Source organism: Lathamus discolor, chromosome 3 (assembly GCF_037157495.1).
Source record: "Lathamus discolor isolate bLatDis1 chromosome 3, bLatDis1.hap1, whole genome shotgun sequence".
Classification (NCBI taxonomy): Eukaryota; Metazoa; Chordata; class Aves; order Psittaciformes; family Psittacidae; genus Lathamus; species Lathamus discolor.
In genome coordinates, this window is record NC_088886.1 from 84395078 (window position 1) to 84414490 (window position 19413).

General features: G+C 36.2%; 1 protein-coding gene across 4 annotated transcripts in view; it reads left to right on the top strand.

The window, feature by feature from the left end:
* The window catches only part of CERKL (ceramide kinase like), a 56090-nt gene that overhangs the window by 13699 nt on the left and 22978 nt on the right, over positions 1 to 19413 (top strand). For 3 of the 4 annotated variants that reach the window (XM_065670193.1, XM_065670196.1, XM_065670197.1), the window contains exons 2-3: positions 11161 to 11403; positions 18856 to 18987. In XM_065670193.1, the coding sequence (XP_065526265.1) occupies positions 11161 to 11403; positions 18856 to 18987 (375 nt within the window). The remainder of the gene's footprint in view (positions 1 to 11160; positions 11404 to 18855; positions 18988 to 19413) is intronic. The other variant, XM_065670194.1, reaches the window with a different exon arrangement.

The following is a 19413-nucleotide window of genomic DNA, read 5'->3' on the forward strand; positions in this document are numbered from 1 at the left end:
TAAAAGCACACACATCACTTAGTCTGTAATTCCTTCTGTATTTGCACTACTAAGCAGGCTTTCTTGGTAGAATTTGAACTTGAATTTTCCTAGCTTTCCATTTGCAAGGTACTTATTTTTATTGGTGGATCAGTATAGTTTAGTAAGAATGTGTGTTCTTTGTTTGATGAAATATCAAGAGGTTGATTTTATTAAATGTTGTTAAGAATTACAGTTCAGTTGCAGACTGTATAGAAAGCATATACTACTTAGTCGTAAGTGCCTTGAAAATATTGCTCAGATGTATGTTTATAATTACTGTAGTCTTATTTATTTTTATTGTGGAGAAAAGGAAGTTAAATTCCAGATACCATAGCTATATGTGAACAGGGTATGAGTCTGGACCCATTAGAATCCATTCTGGAAGAGTAATTAGTTTCATCAACCTCAAGATTAGGAAAAAGTGAAACTTTAATACGCTTAGCTGGAGTTTTTCCATTAATCTCTTTCAGAAGACTTCTGATGTTCACAGGGTAGAAGATGACCCTCAATATAAAACATCCATTCGTTACATCAACAGCTGAAGGATATGTGCCAAGGGATCTATAGTAATCAATTCTTGAACACAGATGATGATAATTTTCTTGCACTGGTTCACTTTAAGGCCAAGTCAGAGACTGTTGTCTGATTTGTAACGTGTGGCTGGGTATGTGTAGAAACTCAGATTTGTTAAATTTACTTTTAAATGAGCAAGGTAAGTTTAATATTTTGATAAAGGAAAATTTAGATAGAATATTAACAATAACACACATACTGTGCAAGTGCCTGTTGGAGAGTCTGAAGATACATCTCTGTTAGTTGCTGTATGGGTGCTTTGAATATGAATCACTCCCTGATCCTGCAACCATATTCAGGACTTTTATGCTGTGAGTAAAATTCTCAGGATCTGCAAGTATGATATTTACTTCAACCTCATAGTGGTAAACCCTGTATCCGTGTCCATTTGGTGTAATGTTAGCATTTAAAAGTTTGGGGGGAGTAAAAATTTGTATGTATTAGAAGAGATTTGAATTGTACCTTTGTCATCTGACAAGAGTTTGTCCAGCAGTGAAAACGCATCTTAAATGAGTTTGTGTGGTTTTGTTGGTGTTTTTTTTTTTTTTTTTGGTGTTGTGTGGTTTGGTTTTTTTGGGTTTTTTTGGGTTTTTTTTTTTGACATGTCATGAATAGATTTTATTTGATTTTAGTCCTACTGAGTACTAGGATTAGGAATGGACTGTGACTAGGAATAGAGTTGTAAATGTGGTGTGTAGCTACATTTACCGTACTGGAGTTAGAAGAAGTATATGGGAGATGTCAAGGGATTTGCTTAAAATAGATAGGAGGCTGCTTGTTTGAGGCCATTGGTGCATGCAAGAATGTAAAACATACATCATGGAAAGATTTGGGGTGGGTTGGTTGTTGCTGGTTTTTTGATTAATGGCTCTGTCTTGGAGTGGTTGTTATGACTGTTAGAAAATAAGTAGGTTTCTGTATGTAACTTAGCATAGTGATGTAGCTTGATGTAAAAGTGAAACTTATTTCAATGCTGATAGTTAATTTTGAATCTTATGGTACTTAATGCTGAAATTTTAGTCCTACTTGGGCTTCTTAAAAGTGCATTAACTTGCTCTACTTTATGCACTGGCTATTACACATATCAAAACCAAGATGAAATTCTCATGAGATTCTCAAAAATTGAAAGATCTCCAAATAATGTGTGTTAAATGACTCATTATCGTTTATTCTTACAATTCGTGAACTGTATAACAACATTAAATATTAAAAGAAGTCAAAGTACTGTCTTTACCTGATAATTTTTGAGCATATTTTGATTTCCATAATGGAATTATATTGAATTTTTTTGCGGTTAATCAGGTGTTCCTCAGAATTCTTTTAAAAAAAATTGTAGATATACTTTACCAGTGGTTTATGGACATAGTTTGACATTTAACTTAGCTTAAAGACATTTATTATTTACAGTTTTAGTTTTATTTTAATGTGTGTTGCAGCGTGTATTCAACAGTTCTGCTGCTAAATGAAGTAAGCATACACTTAGCTTACTGCGCAGATACATGGGCACAGGTGGACATCTTGGTACTGTGCACCATGCAGTGAAACACATGGCACTACACAACATGGGGCAAAGAGCACGCAGTTTGAATTAGAAATCATTTTATGGACACATTGTAAATTTGTGCTTGTTCATATATGGCCTGCAATTTCTGAAAAGAGGGTATGTGATTTTAGATTGAACGTTTGTGATACACATCACACTAATGTAGTGTCCTTTGTGGAGAGAGGCAGTATTGTATGAGCCTGTTTATGTCAATATCTTAATAATTTATCTTTATAACTGCTTTTGTCTATATTTATAGTAACATTGGCACCCTGTGTACGGAAGATACAGTCAGTGCTGAAAGGAAACTTGCATCCATCTGGAAGCAATAAACTTTTCTAAAAGACTGCACAGTGTTACTTAATCCTGTGATTTCTTACTGTGAGTGAAATTAAGGTTTGGTTCAGTTGTGTCACATCATATTGATATCAAATCTTTTGTGAGAGCTTTGTCATAGTGTTAAGCTACAAACTATAATTGAAGAAAGTCTGAGAATGTAATTTCCTCAGTCACAGGATTATGCATCACTGCAAATGTAGTCAATTCCATATAATAACAATAATTGTAATACCAAAAAGCTTCTAGAGTATTACGGTTTGTAAGCTTTCTCTTTATACGACCGGCTAATTTGTATACTGCACAACTGGCTAATTATCCCTTAAATTGCATTGTGTTCTAACTAATTTTTGTACCATACATACATCGTGTAGAACAAAATGTATTTTAAGTGTGCCAAAGTGTTTTACACAATTAGAGAAGTACAAACAGTTCCTCTAAGAGGAAGGGCAAAACCCCCATGTATGTTATAAAGATCACCTAACAAAATTCAGTGGGGTTATTTGTTGCTTTTCTTTTAAATCTGTTACAAGTGCGGTGTGCATGAACAAAATAGGATTCATTCATCCCTGCAGGCAAAGTGGTGCAGCTTACATTCTTCCTATTGTGGCAACCGAGCTGAAGCGGGTTGGGGTGAGGGAATGGTTTTATGCTTGTCAAAGGGTTTTGGTGGTGCTGTTGCCATCTCTTATCCTTGGGCTAGTGTAGAAGGTGCAGATAGAATGATTAAAAGGATGTCTAAGTTTATGAAGGAAGTTTGTGAGCAAAGATCAATGAGGATAAAGCAAAACGTGTAGCTGTTAATAATAGGTTCATGGATGAGCTTATCTCAGCTGATAGCTATGCTTCAATACCTAAAAGCACGGACTGGTAATATATGTGAATTGCCAACAGCTGCAGAAGGAAATGGTCCTCTGCTTAGAACGGGATGTGTCTGTTTTTTTCCTGAAGAAATTGTCTCTTGAAAATCTTCTCCCGTAAAGACCAAAATTCAGGTATTTGAGGTATGCTGAGTTCCCTGAAAATGAGACACTGATGTTTAGCAGTATGGATATCTTGTAAATCTGTATTTGTGGCTGAAGCAAATCCCATGCCAATAAGAGTCCAAGTAGGACTAATTATTAACTTGTAGTTAATCAAACTCAATGATGTCATGTGGCCATAAGAGGCTATTTGATTCACCACTTCCCTCCTTATTTTCTGAAATGACAGAAGTAATTGCCATGATTATGACATAAATTAGTAGGTACAAACCAGTGTGAGATTTTTTTAAATGAATGTAAAATTAAGATCATGTTTCCTATTTGGGGATTCCTTAGTCTCTTTTAGCTCTGCTAGCCCATTGTACTAAATAAGTAAGCCACTAGATCCCATTCTTCTGTTTTATTTCAGAAATCTCTCTTTTTAAGTGAATTCCATTATATGATGGTTGTTTTATTGGTCTGTGTAAAACCAGTCATTTAATCTGCAGAGGTGTTACAAAATGATGGAAATTGTTGATGTTTGTTATCCTGTTGTTACTCTGAAGTTTATTACATAATGGCTTTTACTTACCCCATGAAAAGCCCCAAAGTTTCAGGCACTTAAAATGTTTGCTGCTACTTTTCCAATCATACTATGAAATTAGGGAGTATGTGGGCCATACTCGTAACATAAAATGTAGAGCTTTCTATAGTAAATCTATTCTCAGTGACCTCTTTATTGGTGGGATGAGAAAATGTAACTATTCAAAAGCAAAGTCTTTGCTGTATCCTCTCAAATTCTTCAGGTTCAGAATTCGCCGTTGTCAGCCTTGCTTTCTTTCAGCTAGCATTGCTGTACAATACTGTTCTGTACAGCATTAGTCCCAGAAAATCGTGTTGTTAGGGAGGTTTTTTTTCTTTTCATCATCTCCCTCAATTTCTTTGCTGAAGAATGAAGGGGAAACTTCTCCTTAAGGTGAAACTTCTTGTCCAAAACACCATTAGGTCTTAATCACATTTTCTGATGGAGGTATTTATTCAAGAAGCTATTTGGGGTTTTTTCAGATTATCGGTTTCAGTATGTTTTTTCTGATGAAGTTCTGCCACTAAGCTATAATTAATAAGCATGGTACTCCAGTGCTGTAAACCAGAGATGGGGCAAGACACTAATGAAAGCTTGATGCTAGATGTCTAATGAGCCTCATTACAAGAAGAAGGGCTCTGTCCATGGCCTGCTGGGCATCATGGAAACACAGGATGCTGGGTGCAAGAGTCACTCCTGAGATCTGGTCACGCACAAAGGGGAAGTCCCCATTCTGGCCCCTCTCCAGGGGTAGCTGGCTCCAGCAAGGGCGACCTCTGAACTGTACTCAGCTCCACTGTTATAGTATGTGATTAATTGAACTGTTCCTATGTTTGCTCTGTAAATTGACAGCATCATTTCTCATTTTGGCTCAGCCAGAACTAGGCAACTTGGCAGTGTTTTGGGTTTTGGTTTAGTTTTGGGTTTTTTTCTGACAGAAATTTACCTATTGCCATCCTTTAAAGGTGCACTGAAAATCAAACAAATTTTAAGTTTGTGAGTATAGTCCAACTCAGGACTTCAAGGACTATACCAAATGTCCCCTAAAGCTGCTCTTCCTGCAGTTGCTGTGATGATATGATGCTGAGCACAGGAGCATGTATCTGCAACAGCCCTCTCAGTTTGATGAGGATGTTTAGAAGAATAAGATTTAGTTTTAAAAATTACAGTGAACAGGGATTGGAACCAGCTGTTGAAGGGTTCTTGGGGGAAAGAGCCATCTGAAAAATGGAGAGAGGCAGCTACTACTCTTTCAATACATTCTACTTTTTGTAGTGTATTGAGTGTTGCAGAGCACTGCTAAAGCCAATTTTCTGTTGTGTTTGTCACATTTTGTCTTTTTAAAAGTATTTGTAAGAGTTATTAAACAAATAAATCGGATTATCTAATATAAACCTTCATCCCATGATCTTATTTTTGGGGGGGAGGAGGTTGAGTTGAAAACCTGGGGCCTGATCTACAGATTTTTTCAAGCATATTTTGTACTATATCAGTTATTCTTCACACTAATCTTCTTTTTAGACATAGCTATCTATGACAGTAGTTTAAAATCAGATGACTTATTTAAGCTGGAACAGTGAATACTGCCTTTTACTGCTGTTTTGAAAATAGCATGTAGCTTCCTAGCCAGTAAATCTAAATGTGCCATTATAAGTTTGTAAAATGGAGTTTGAGACTTTTTTTAATTGATAAGATGTAAATAGAGCTCTAAAAAATTGACACCATTGTGCATCTTTCCCAGTTCTGGCTGGCTCTTGTTGATCGGTGTTTGTGTGATCTTAGGGGAGTGAGCAATTGGAAGTGAAAATGCACAGCAGATTGGCTCAAACTGTGTTGACTTCCTGCTGATGGAGAAGGAGATGGTCCCAGTCCTTGTTTTTTCCTGCTGTGTATTTTCTTACCACTTTGCAGCATCTCTAGTTTTGTAGGACTTGGATTGAACTGATTGTTTCGCGCAACTTGTTGGGAGACTAAGCTAGCAAAATAACATAAAATACATAAAGTAGACAATCTATGTTACTTTAGGGATTTGAATTAACTCGGCATGGTTTTGTCAACTGCCAGACATAAGGCGAAGGGCTGGACTACACAGTTGTGGCAGGTGAATGAGGGTAGGTGTCTGTATTGGAAAGGGGATTAACAACGAGGTATTGCATTGGCTTGGCAAAATACATCACTCTCAGATTCTCTAGAGAAGGAGAATGAAAATTGGTTGTATTCCTGTCAGATGTTTTTAAGCTCAATTTTCTGCCCTGAAGGAATACAGCTGTTGCTGCAAGTGAATAGCTGCCATTAAAAGATGAAGTTAGTAGTTTCACCCTGCTTTTACTCTCCAGCTTTGGAGGAACTGAGATGCATCTATTCAGTACTTTGGTAGTACTTTCTAAACATCTTGCTGTTCCCCAAGGAAGTTGTTAAACACAATCTGAGGAATGTTTTCCTAGACTAGGACCTTGGTTGTGTTATGCTTCTCTTACACCATTTAAAAGGACTAGAGTAGCATAAAGGTAATATTCAAAGAAAAAACAGTCCCTCCCCTGCTTGGCCCTTGCTGTACCACCTTCTCATCTTCCTGTTTGATACTCTTCACAAGCAGAAAGTGCAATTTGGGTTTCTGTGCTTGCAGGAGAGACTAAGAGGCATAGCATCAAATCTTCCTAAAGGTGTTGCATGACCTGTTTTTTTGAAATAAAAAAAACCCTTGAAAATTCAGATGTTCTGAAAATAGCTTTTCTGTCTCATGTTTAGAGTCTTTCAATTAATGTTAACTAGCCCAGTGAGCTATACAGTGATTATTGGCTCTTCTGGTAAGAATGATCATACTAGCTCCTTTATATATTTCTTGTTGCCAGACTTTCTTATTCAAAGTTGTAGCTGAAAACTGCAGAGTTTTTATGAATCAGTTGCATTCTACTTATTGTGCTTTGTCAACTACAGTAAGGGAAAACTGTCTTAACGGATTAATAGTTACTAGTTTATATGAATTAGACATTGTCATATTAATTTTAGATATTCCTAAGCCTAAATTTTTAGACGTATTGTCAAAACTAATTTCATTTTTTGGTTCTGTTTATTTCCTCTTCTGTTTTATATCAATACAGTTATGTTTTGTAGTATATTGAAAATAGGATTTTGCAAATAGTGCTCATACAGTGTAGGCTGATTTGTGATCAGTTCAAGAATAACTGTCGATCACAGTATTTTCTTTGATTTTTATTTTTGTTCTGTTACAATGCACTGCTTGGTTTTTAAAGTGTTGGTGTTTAAATAGCACACCTCTCTTTACAAACTGTTCTATTTTTCAGTAGCTCTGCTTTTTTTGGTGTGTATGTTTTCATCAGTTTTGCTGTAAACATGAGAATCTATTTGTTTAAAGACTACCTTAACACTCTTAACTAATTAAAATTTGATTCGCTATTTACAGTTAAACTGTATTTGAGTCTACTGGTCCCTCACCCTTTGATTTAGCTTAGTGTGTATATTTAGGCATGGGGTTTGATTAAATAGGAGATTAGACTACCATAAATAGGAAAAAGGTAGGATAGTTTCATTGCTTGAAATCAGTGAGAGGATAAATAGGGGCATAAAAACTTCCTGAAAATTTGTATATCCAGGCAGCCTTTTTTCATGATATATTTGGAAAAAAAAAAAAAAAAAGAAAAGAAAAAGAGTGGACATGTGCAGAAACTGTGAGTACAATTAGCGTCAAGCAGATAAATCCAACTCTAATCCTGTTTACGCTCTACATCAGACAGATGTGCTGAGATTGATTTAGACAAGCCCTTGGCTTATAGTAATTTTTTTTTAAGTGCCATATATTCTGGTTTTGTTAGATCTTTGTTAAATGTTAAGTGCTGTTAGTTTTACTCTTCCATAACGCCTGTAACCTACTTAATACAGGTTACCTCTCTGCTGTCATGATGACAGGGCAGCCTGGTGGAAGAGATTATCTTTATGCCTTGTAATTAAATTGACTTTTTTCCAAAGATACAACAATGGGAAGTGGGTACTGAATTAAATAAATAGCATGATATCTAATAGATGCATACTTAAATCTCTTGCAAGAACAGATGGTAGCCAATATCTTTCTAAGTAATGTGAGAGGACAGTTAATGTTCTGAAACAGCTAACAATAACCAAAGTGATATTAACGAACCAGTAGGTCTTTTGAAGTTTAAAAAGGTGTCTAATTCAATATCTACTTTATATTTAAACTTGGTGGTTACAACATATTAGAAATACTTTGTAAAGGTAGCTCATACTTCAGTTTTCTTTATCTGGTTTGTTTTATACAAATTTACTGCATTTGCACTGGTCTTTTTTTCAGTAAAAAAAGAAAATAGAAATTACAGAATATGTCCAGGGACTTTTATGCAGACTTCTTTTCAACTTTAGTAAAAGTTGGCTGTCCTAATCCTACTACCTAGTTCAGTATTTCCTTTACAATTTAAACTTGAGGATGATGCTGTTGTATGATTCAGTATTTCAACACTTTATATGCTTCTCCAGGTTGTATCTGGAAATGTATTCCAGTAGAGCAATTAGTCAAATCTTACTTTTGGAAGTAAAGTGCTGCCTAGTAAGAATATATTATTTTAATTTTCACGTTTTGATGAGATTCTGAGCAGCGCAAGAATTTGATAAATACGGAGTAAGAGGAAGATGTAAAAGCAAATGAAAATCTGGCTGAAATAGTAGCGTAAAGTAAAAGAGACAAGACAAGCCTTACCTGGCTTATGACTAAATGTCATTCTATGAAAACTAGTGGGGGAATAAAAAGTATTGTAACAGGCCTTTGTTTTACTTGATTTGTGCAGGGCAAATAGGCTGCTGTTTGGAATTCATTTGTGATGCGTATGCATAACAGCATAACAGACTTTGTGATATCCTCAGCAAAACTAATAGTTTAATCCAAAATGTTATCTGTTTAAAAATATTTAAAAAGCAAACCCATTTATCGTATTTGTATTGGTGTGGGGCATTAAGTGCTGCAGCTTGGTTGTTGCCACAGAGCAGTTGTATTTCACGTGTCTTTATGTTTGTCCATTTTCCTAAAGCATTGAGTTTGAGTGTATGTCTGACAGGAAGACTTGCTGGGCAAAGATAAGCAGACCCCCTTGAAAATGCTGTTTTAAAAATTAAAGCAAGTCTTAAGTAAAGGTATTAAAGTATGTAGTTCCAGGTAAGTGATTCAGGGTATCACAAGTAAGTGTTTCATTTAAGGCCTACAAAGACTTTTTGCCCTCAGATGTTTTAGAAGAGTAATACAAAGTGTGGAAAAAAAAATTTCCAGGCCTCTGATTTAGTAATGCTGGTATTAAGGTTGCTTGTACAATGTCCACTCACCCTTTGAGCCTATGCAAAATCATAGTTCAAATGGAATCATACACATTTGTTTGTTCCTCAGTCCTCTGCTTGCATTCAGTCCATTTTATAGAGGATACTTTTACAGCAGTCATTACAGAACTTCGAGCTTCGTTTTGTTTTCTACTGTTTGATGACTTTCCTACTGTTTATTTGCTGTGTACTTTTGAAAGTCTGCACTAGGCACAATTCCCTGTGTACTCTCTCAGAGCACACATTTACTTATCAGAGTATTCCTGTTAAAAATTGAATGATTTTAGTCTAGTTTTGCACCTTAGTAGCTAAAATATGGAGAAATTAAGATGGTAAAATGTAACAAGTTGGAAAAATATGGGGGAAGTAGAATAAATTCATGTTTCTATCAGCAGTAGGTTTTTTGGTATGGAACAGGAAAAAATGTGTTGTTTGAGAACTGTCACCTGAGCTTTAGCTCTATTAGCATTGCTGAGAAGCAGTCCTCCAAGATTTCTATATAGAAAGATGCTCACTGCATAGTCTGGTTCAAGAAATAATGTTGAGAAAATGTCAGCATCACAAGAATTGACACAAGCTTCTTTTTCCTGCTCAGAAGAAGTATGACTTCCTGAAGCCCTTAGCTTCAGGCGGTGTAATGAAGTAGGCAATACTTGATTTTGCAGTCTCACCTGCAGTGCCGTCCATCTTTTCCAGGAAGGCAGTTAAAATAGACTTCTGCAGCTTCTCTCCGGCACTTCAGTGTGCAGCAACTATTCATCAAACAGAATCTGTTATGGCTTTTGCTATTGAGAAACCACTTGACTGAGCTGTTGCTGTATTTGGAAAAGGTTTCTGGTTACCTTTTCTTGCTTTGGGTTGCAAAGGGACTTTTATCAGTCTAGTGTATCAGATGTGCTGTAATTGCAAAGAAGGGGAAACTTCTTTTTGAGTCCAGGGTATCTGACACCTACAGGAATGGTAACATTTTTTCTTCAGTCTGTCTGTTCTACTTCTTTTTTGAGGAATCAGGTGTTTTACAGCTCAAGAGAGCAGAAAAAGGAAAAACCTGTACCACGCTTGTTCACTTTGTATGTCTCTAAAAGGCAGTTGGAACTAGTGTCACTGAAGTGATAGTGTCTGCAGCCACAGGGTCCATGTGTATAACAGTCCTGACATAAGGAAACCTCCATGAATCTCCCCACGGGTGAGGGTCTTGAACTGTCACAAGAACTTTCAAAGCTGTTTTTACTGTCTTCTAAAGTAAATTCATGACCTGAAAAGGAAAGATAAGATGGGTGACATGCTTTTGGTTTATTTTTTCTTTTTTTGCTTAACTATTTTATGATACATCTCTAGTCTAAACCCAAAAGGCAGCAGTTCTATCAAATGAAAAAATATGGAGCACATAGTTAGCTTGGGTCATAGGAGACTTTCTGATGTATGATTTGGGAGAATACAACTGCTGTGACTTAGGAGAATAGAATTAAGAATTTGCTTTTTGAATGCGAATGTAGAAAACCCCAACTGTTTCACTGTTCTTACATTCTGCAGTTCAGTTCATTTATTTTTGTAGTTATCAGAAAAGGGACTAAATCTGTTTAAAGTCATGTTATTTGTATAGCTGGACACCTAACCTAAGTAACAGAATTGTATTGGTAAAATACAAGGCCAGTGATTGAGGCAAATGATAGGCAATAAATTTAAACATAGGCATGAGCAGATGCAACAAGTGAAGCTGGAAATGAACCCATAACAATATTTCTTTTTAGATATTACACCTAATCATATTTGTAACAATTTTTTATTCTTCTTTCTCCCTACAGGTGATTCCAGCATTAACGTGCAGGCTCAGGAGGAGATTGTTGAAATGAAAGATGTATTTTCAGTAAAACTGAAACGTCGTCGTACGGCAGGGCAGAAAAATGGTGGCACTTTGTTGGGTATCACAATTTTTAAATGCTTGAATAAAGAAGAGAATAAACTAACAGACTGTGCTATCCATTTAAATAACTTAAGTGAAGATCATTGTCATTCATGGTTTAGACATCTAAAGGAAATTCTGAATGGTAAGCATTGCATTGGGGTTGGTGTCATTGTTTCAGGCTTGTTTCTGTTGGCTGTGCCTAAGGTTGAGGGAAGCTTAGAACGGTATTTTGCCTATGGAAAAGAACATACGAAAATGCTGGGAAATGTTTACTACTGAAATTTCATGTGGTGAAGAGTAAAATTTAGGGAAGTGAGTAATACATCTGTAAAAATTAAACAAATTGGTGATATTTTCTGGAGGTGTTTTGGAAGTTACTGAAAATAAGGATCTTACTGTGTTCCGACTGAAGCGTCGTCAGGGAAATCTGTTTCTTCAAGAAAAAATATTTCACTGATGTTTCACTTAGAATTGCAGCGCATATGATGGTACTGTATTTGTTGCAGTCCTGGGAACTCTTCAGGGACTTCCTGGTGGCTGTTTATGAGCTCCCAGTCAAGACCTGCAGGTTCTTTAAGAGACTAATGGGAAAGGCTTTCCTTTTCTTCATAAATTAACAGGTTGAAGTGCTCTTAAGGTCCTGTAGGACTTGCACTGTATAAGCTGATACAAGATGTATTAACACTAGCTGACAATGAGAGGCAATTCTTTATGTTAAAAGTACCTTTCTGTGTTTGCCTGGGCTGATGCCAGTGGCAGGATGCTTTGTTTAACACATGACAATTGCATTTTTTCACGGAAGCTGTGTCAAATCTAAAGAAAAAGCATTCACTCTTTAGGGTCTCCCTCCCCCCCCCCCAACAAATCAAAGCTTTTCTCTGTAATTTAATGCCATCAATGCTGGAAAGACACACAATATAGGACACTTGTGATTTGAAAAAACCAAACCAACAAAAAATCCCTTCACAAAACAAACTCTCTGATTTAGCTCCAGAATGTGTCTCTGTTTACAGATTATACCAAATGAGCTTGTTACAGAAGAAAACCAATCCATCTTGTAGCAGACTATTAAAACTCCAGCTGGATTGTTAATACTGAGCCAGATTGCAGAATTCAAATCTTTTACAACTGTAGTGTTAGAAACAACAGTTTAAATAGCAATTTATAGTGTACTTTTACTAAAGTAACTTTGTCAAAAGCAGATATTAGGGAAAGTAAAATAGCACGAGTTATTAACGGCACGTTCTTACATTGTTTGCTTACAATATGCTTTGGATTTTCCAAATAAAAATGCGCATTAAAAAGTGCCTTCCCTTGCCCTTTTTTGAAAGAGTTTATCACAAAACAGCTAAATCTGCAGAATTGCCAAGATTCCTGCAGATCTCCAGCTACCCATAAAGGCAAGGACATTTGCATAAGGAGCAAATGTCTGTTTTGTTCCCAGATTATCCTCCATCTATCAGGAGCAGTGGTACCATATGTTCACAGAAAAAAAGCAGCAGTATCTCTTGCTCAGGTTGCCTTGACTTCGAGGTGCAGTTTCTGTTTTATAGCTTTGTAATTGGAAGCCACCTGAACCTGAAAAAGAGCATTCTGGGTAGATATTCAAACTGCCTTTCTATACAGAAAATCACTAAAAAAGCAGCAGCATTCAGTGTGGCAGAGAGGCATTATCAGTAACTCAGGGCTGGTATAGTAATAGTATAATAGAGAGAAAAAGTCCTTTGATTTAAAATGTACCAAACATTGGTTAGAAGTTCCCAGTGGGCTTCAAGTCTGGACTACAAGTATAAAATGCAGATAAGTTCTGTTGATTCCGCAGTAACTCAAATCTCAAAAGGCACATTGATATACCTCTGCTTGAAACAGTGAGGAATTTCCATAGTTTTTGCTGCAGCTTGTTTTCATGACAGTGATGATGATGTGTTTGTTAATGAACTCAAATTGGCTCCTTTTTGGTTTCCTTATGAACTGCAGGAGACAGTTGAAATTTTGTCCCTCTAAAATAGTCAAAATTTAAGTGCACGTTTGGGGCTTTTTTTCTATTCTATCTAGTCACAAATTTTCATCAACTGCTGCGTTGTTTACTTGAAGCGTTTTTTTTTTAATGCTTCTAGGCTGGACCAAATGGAAAGCAAGTGATTTGTCAAAGAGTCTATATATGTTTGGGTATGGCTGTCAGTAAACACGTGCTTTCATTTGTCAGGATGGCTAAATATTGCTGACAGGTGTGTTTCCTCTGGAAATAATGCGATTTCTATTTGTTTGCGTTTCTCTGTCAAGTTTTTAGATTTTTGTGCATGCACGTTAAGGAACACTAATAGCAAGTTTAGCTCATGTCATCACTGATACAGTTTTATCTGGAGATTTGTTCTAATTAAGATTTCAAGATTTTTCTGAAATGCCATGTACATGGTTTCTCTTTCACTGTTTTGTGTCTGACGAGGATGTTTATTGCATTTTTCATGTTCATACTTAGTATTTTCATTGTGAGTATCCTCTGTTACTTTGGATGTGGTCAGTGTACTTCAAATTGAAGTTTAACTAGGTTATAACTTCTCATGAATCCTGTCATCATGTAAGTGAGCACACAGGTACAATACAGTTATTTAGAGTTGAATTATAGTGGATGCTATCATGGCTGTGTGTGTGTGACAGAAAACGCATGTACTACTGTCTTCCCACTTTTATATAAGTTCTTATTTTCCACATGATGATGTTGCTGTTCAGATGCGTGTCAGTTGGATGTAAAGAGCTTGCTCAATGATACGGTGTTCAGGAAAACTGATCTTCTGTATATCACATTTTTGTTAAACTGACACAGAGCAACCACTGTCACTTTAAGGCATGCACCTATGGAGCCTTGGCTCTGGACTGGCTCCTAAAAAGCCCCACGTTGCAGTTTAGACAGCTTCTAGTATGCTGCTGATCTTACATCAGCACTGTTGTACACCTGACTCTAAGGGATTTCCATTTACACATCATATCTTTTTGTACTGGACTTATGGGCATGTACAGTTATGACATAGTGTGTAAGTGGAATTCACAGTTTTATTTAAAATTCTCTGTGCATGCAAATACCCAGTGTTTCTTAAAGGGTTAAGACAGGCACCGAAGTGAGGTAACATACTTAATTATAAAATTTTTCCTTCCTTTTTTCTTTTTCATTTTTTAGCATGAGAAGATTTATTTTTATTAACAGTTGATTTGAGAAAGCTTTACTTAAAAACTCTGTAAGCTAACAGAAGACAGTAGATATGGTTGAGCATAAAAGATAAAGTAGCAAAAAATGCATGAAGTGCATTTTATTTTTTATCTACTGTTCTGTAGTATCTTTTACAATGGGATTTGATATGAAAGTCTGAAACTTCATGCATGAAGTTTTAATTAAACCATTAATGTTAAACATTAACTTTGGTTAGTTAATATTAACAGTGGTGTCTCCATAGTTACATTATCAAATCTCTCTCATAATGTTAGTTTTCCTCATGTATAATACTCTTAGTGTCATATAAAGTATTTATAAACGTATTTAGTAATGACATGATTCCAGGCTCTTAACTTCTGTAACATAAACCCATTTCATAACGCTAAGACCTGAAAGCAGCACAGATGTATGTCTGAGCATAGCGTCTCTGCTGCCCTAAGAGCCTTTGTTTTCAGAACACCCTGATTGACCCACCACCCTTCATGGTTCACTGATTCACTTGATAGATCAAGTTTAAACTAGTGCATATTAGCACATTTGTTAGTACTAGAGGAACAGTTGGCCTTCCTGCTTTAGGCTGCTGGTTCATTTCAAATGGAGCAGCCACAGAAAACAATAACAGAATACCAGTTAGGGAGAACACCAAAAGGCTGACAGACTGAAATCAGTTGCAGGCTGTAGTAAATGACATTGATTCATTCATATAGATGTTGTTAAAAAGAAATTAAAGTAGTATTAGTGAAACTTCTTTAAAAGTATTTTTAACTACGTAAGTGTGTGAAAGTTTAACTTTTGACTGTTATTGGCTATTCTTTCATTAAAATCAGTTATTTGATGTTTCCGGAGCATGCTGGGAATGAAAAGGGATAATTTTTATTGTGATCATCCTTTCATGCCAGTTGGCAATCACAAAACCACATCAGTACAGTAGCATACCATATCTCTGCTCAAATGCCTTGTCTGTGAGACATATTTCTGTAAATAGTTTACCTCTCTAAAAAGGTAAACTGATGTTCAAGTAGTCATAAAGAGAATATTCTAGCACTTTTATCCTGTGAATTCATTTGATTCTTGAAAATCTCAAAAGGATTTCTGTACTAACACTGATCTACTTTTCGGCAATCATAAATACAGTTCCTAGTTTGGAATCATTTAATAAATGAATTTTTGATTAAAACCAAATAAGCAAACCCTTCCCCCCCCAAAAAAAAAAAAAAAAAAAAGGGGAAAAGAAAAAATGAAAATTTTCCTTAAAAATCTAGGATTTTTTTTCCTCCACCAGCTGAAAAGCCTGTGTTCTTTCGCCTACTTTTGCTTTAATTTAAAATTTTATATTGCCACCTGGCACTTAAGTTTTTACACCTAAACCTCAAAAACCAGTTAAGAGAGATGTTTGCTTCCCCCCCCCCCCCCCCCCCTTCATTTTTCTCCTAATTGTTGTTTAGCATTATTGTAACTCGCACTGTTTGGATAACAGAATTTGACGCTTCATCACCCTTTGCTACTTGTACAAACTCTGTACACTCTGTACTTTCCTGTTCTTTCCCTCTGCTTTGTGTGTTAGAAGTCTCTGTGTGTGTGTGTGTATATATATATAATTACATTTAAAGGTATACTTACTTACAAATCAAAGACTAGTCAGTTTTTACAGTTGTATATCTGGCTGTTGGTGTGAGTTGAGATTCATTTAGGGCTAGCTGATCAGTGACATGCACATGACAGTGCATTTGAGTGTTTTCCCTTTTAAATGAGGAATGCTTATTCTTGTAGATTTCAATTTCATTTCTATTGAAACTTTAGGTAAAATAGCACGTCACAGAAATTACATTTTTAGTCTTACTATTTTTATGACTTCTAAAAGACTGCAACAATACCAGATAGCAGATTTCTATTAAGTGTCTTGAGTAACAATTAATATATCTTTGATTTGTGTGTTTTAATAGTCTTTGGGAAATTTTGTGTAACCTTGTTTATTTGTGTTGTAATTCCTATGATTACAAATTGCCTGTGTACGTACTTGCAGTGCTTGTTTCCATTTCCAGAGAATCAAGGATAGTCTAGGTTGGAGCAGACCTCTGGAGAGTCTCTGTTCCAGCTTCCTGCTCCGAGCAGGTGAGCTTCTAAATAAGATCACATTGCTGAGAGCCAGATCCAGATGAGTTTTGAAAATCTCTAAGTATGGGCATTCTAAAGACTCCAGGCAGTGTAATCTGTGGCTTAACTGCCCTGATTGTGGAGAGTGGTTTTCTTGATTTCAGATAGGGGTATTCCTTGTGGCAACTTGTGTCCCTTGCCTTTTTGTCCTTAAACCTGTAAAAAGTGTGACTTGGTGGTCTTTATTACTCCCATAATAGATACTTAAGGACAGCATCTAGATAGCTTCTCAAGGCTACGCAAAGCCAGCTACCTCTCTTTAGTCACAGTTCTCCACTGGACTCACACCACTTCATCAGTCTAGTGTTGGGGGGACTAAAGGTGGATGCAGCTTTTCCAGATTCAGGTTCCAAAGATGTTGAATACAAGGATATAGTGATATCCTTTGAACTACTGGTTTTCCTGTTGTTACTGCAACCCAGTAAGCACTTGTTCTTCATGGCATCAGTGGCACACTGTCTACTTATGTTCAGCTCCTTGTCCATCAGAAACTTCAGATGCTGTCTAAAGAGGTGCTGCGTAATTGGTTGATCCCCCGCCGGCAGTGTTAGGGTTTTGCTGGGCCAGATGCTGGACTTTGTGTTTGCCTTTATTGAATATTTTGAGGCTTTTGTCAAACCTTTCTTGTAGCTAATTAAGGTCCTTGTGAACAGCAGACCTGCCCTCCAGCACATCCACTGTCCTCACCAAGTTCCCTATTTTCTACCGCCTTTTAAATAAGATACTTTTAAATGTAGGTACTAAGGCTTATTCCTGAAGACATTCAGGATTCATGAGACATTGAGGATTCATCAGAATTAATTTGATGTGCAATGACATGGCGCTGTGTGTAGCATTTTGCCATAAATATAATTAGAAATCTTGTGCTTTATATATGCTTTCAGCTTATAGCAGCAAACTGGTCCAGTAATTTTCTCCAATATCTTTAAGAAATCTTCTAAGATTTACAAAGTGGATAAAGTGCTAGTTTTCCCTTCCAGATTCTTTGATGTGTTTAAATAAGTGAAAAAATAATCTATGGGACCTCTATAATTGTTATGTTTTGATCTGAAGGAATATTTTCCCCTTTGATGCTGAAATAGTATTTAGCTTAATTTCTCTGAGGAATTGTTCCTGCTCAGTTGTTGGGGTAGAGTGAGTGTGATGAGCTTCAGGAAGTCCCAGATGACACTCTGAAACTACATGTGAATGTAAAAGTTGAAGTAATGCCCTACAGGGGGCAGGAAAATGTGCTTAAACTCTTGGTTCCTTCTGGAGTTGTGGCTTACTGCTAATTTTGTTCTTGAATGTTGAAAGCAGTACTCTTGTCAGATATTCCAGCATTCATTAGGCTAAGAAAGCAAGAGTCTAACCTGATACTAATTTAGAATAGTTCAAATCATATTAAATCATTAAATAACTCCCGAAGAAACAGCAGTATTGCAAGCCACCACTTGCTTTTCGTAGCAGACCAACATTAACTGAATCGTGGCAGCTGTAGGAATTCTAGAAAAGGGAACTTGAAGGTAGTAGGTTTTAGTAGGAATTATTTGCTATTCAACAAAATGCCATACTCCAAATAATAAAGTTACTTCATGGGATCAATGTGCAAGACCAGGTACTGTTTGCATAGCAATATTTCTGAGTGTTTGCTCAGAGTCCATGACTTCGAAGACCTAAATGTAACTTTTTAAAAACTAAAATGAACAATAATTATCAGATTTCTGAATGATAGTACAGAATTTCTGATTCCTTTGCATTTCCTTGGACCTCTTTCAAGATGAGGGTATTTCCCTTGCCCTGTTTGGTTTGCAGTCTCAGAAAACAAAAGCATTAGATGGTGGCACCAGTCTTGTGGATGTTACTGTCGTATACCTGCTGGGAGCGTTTCATGTTAAATTCCAACAAGGATATATTTTGATACTTGGGGCTTTTGTTGCCCAATCTTACAACGTTCACTCTGATCCTGGGTCAAGGTTTTAACTAGGTTATGACACATGCTTTTCTTTCTGGATCCTACAATGTTTTGTTTAGTCTGTGATTCATTTCTACTGTTTATTAGCACACAAAAGTAGTCAGTACTGTAATTTTAAGGTAGATAGTGCACAGCCAAGAAGAAATTGAGACCTTTCTTAGATTATAATTTATTTATTCTGTTAAAGTACTGCAGTGGTTCTAATATTAAATATTCATTTAAGCTGTAAAAATAACTGGGCTGTGTGCAATCTTAAATGTTTTGTGTTTTCTTTTTAGGCTTTCAAAATAGACCAAAATCCTTGAAAGTATTTGTTAATCCAAGCAGCCACAAAAGAGAAGCCACTCGTGTTTATTATGAACAAGTTGCACCTCTTTTTAGGCTTGCTGACATCAAAACCGATGTCACAGGTAAGTTGCTTCAAAGGCATCGCCTAATCTCTTGGGAAACTAGTACTTAAGTGTGCAAGACAATTTGAATTTACTGCTAATCCTTCTTGGCTTTGCCTGCAAGTACTGCATTTGGAACTGTAATATAATACATTTTTATTTGGTCAAAAAATGTTTTGTTAAATCTGTTATTGGATAGTTTTCCCCTATAGTTATCAATACTAGTAGTATATTTTCTGTGCTTTTCTTAAAGCATTCAATCTATAAAAAGATATTATTGTGTAATGTCTGACAGTCTTTTATACGCTTACTAAGAGTTGTTCCTGTGTTCTGAAAACACGTGTCCTTAGATACTACTTCTTTTCTGAGAGCATCTATTGGCCTGACACCATAAGAGGAGCTTATCCATAGGGCACATTATTTCTGGATTCTGATTCAGTTTCAGGG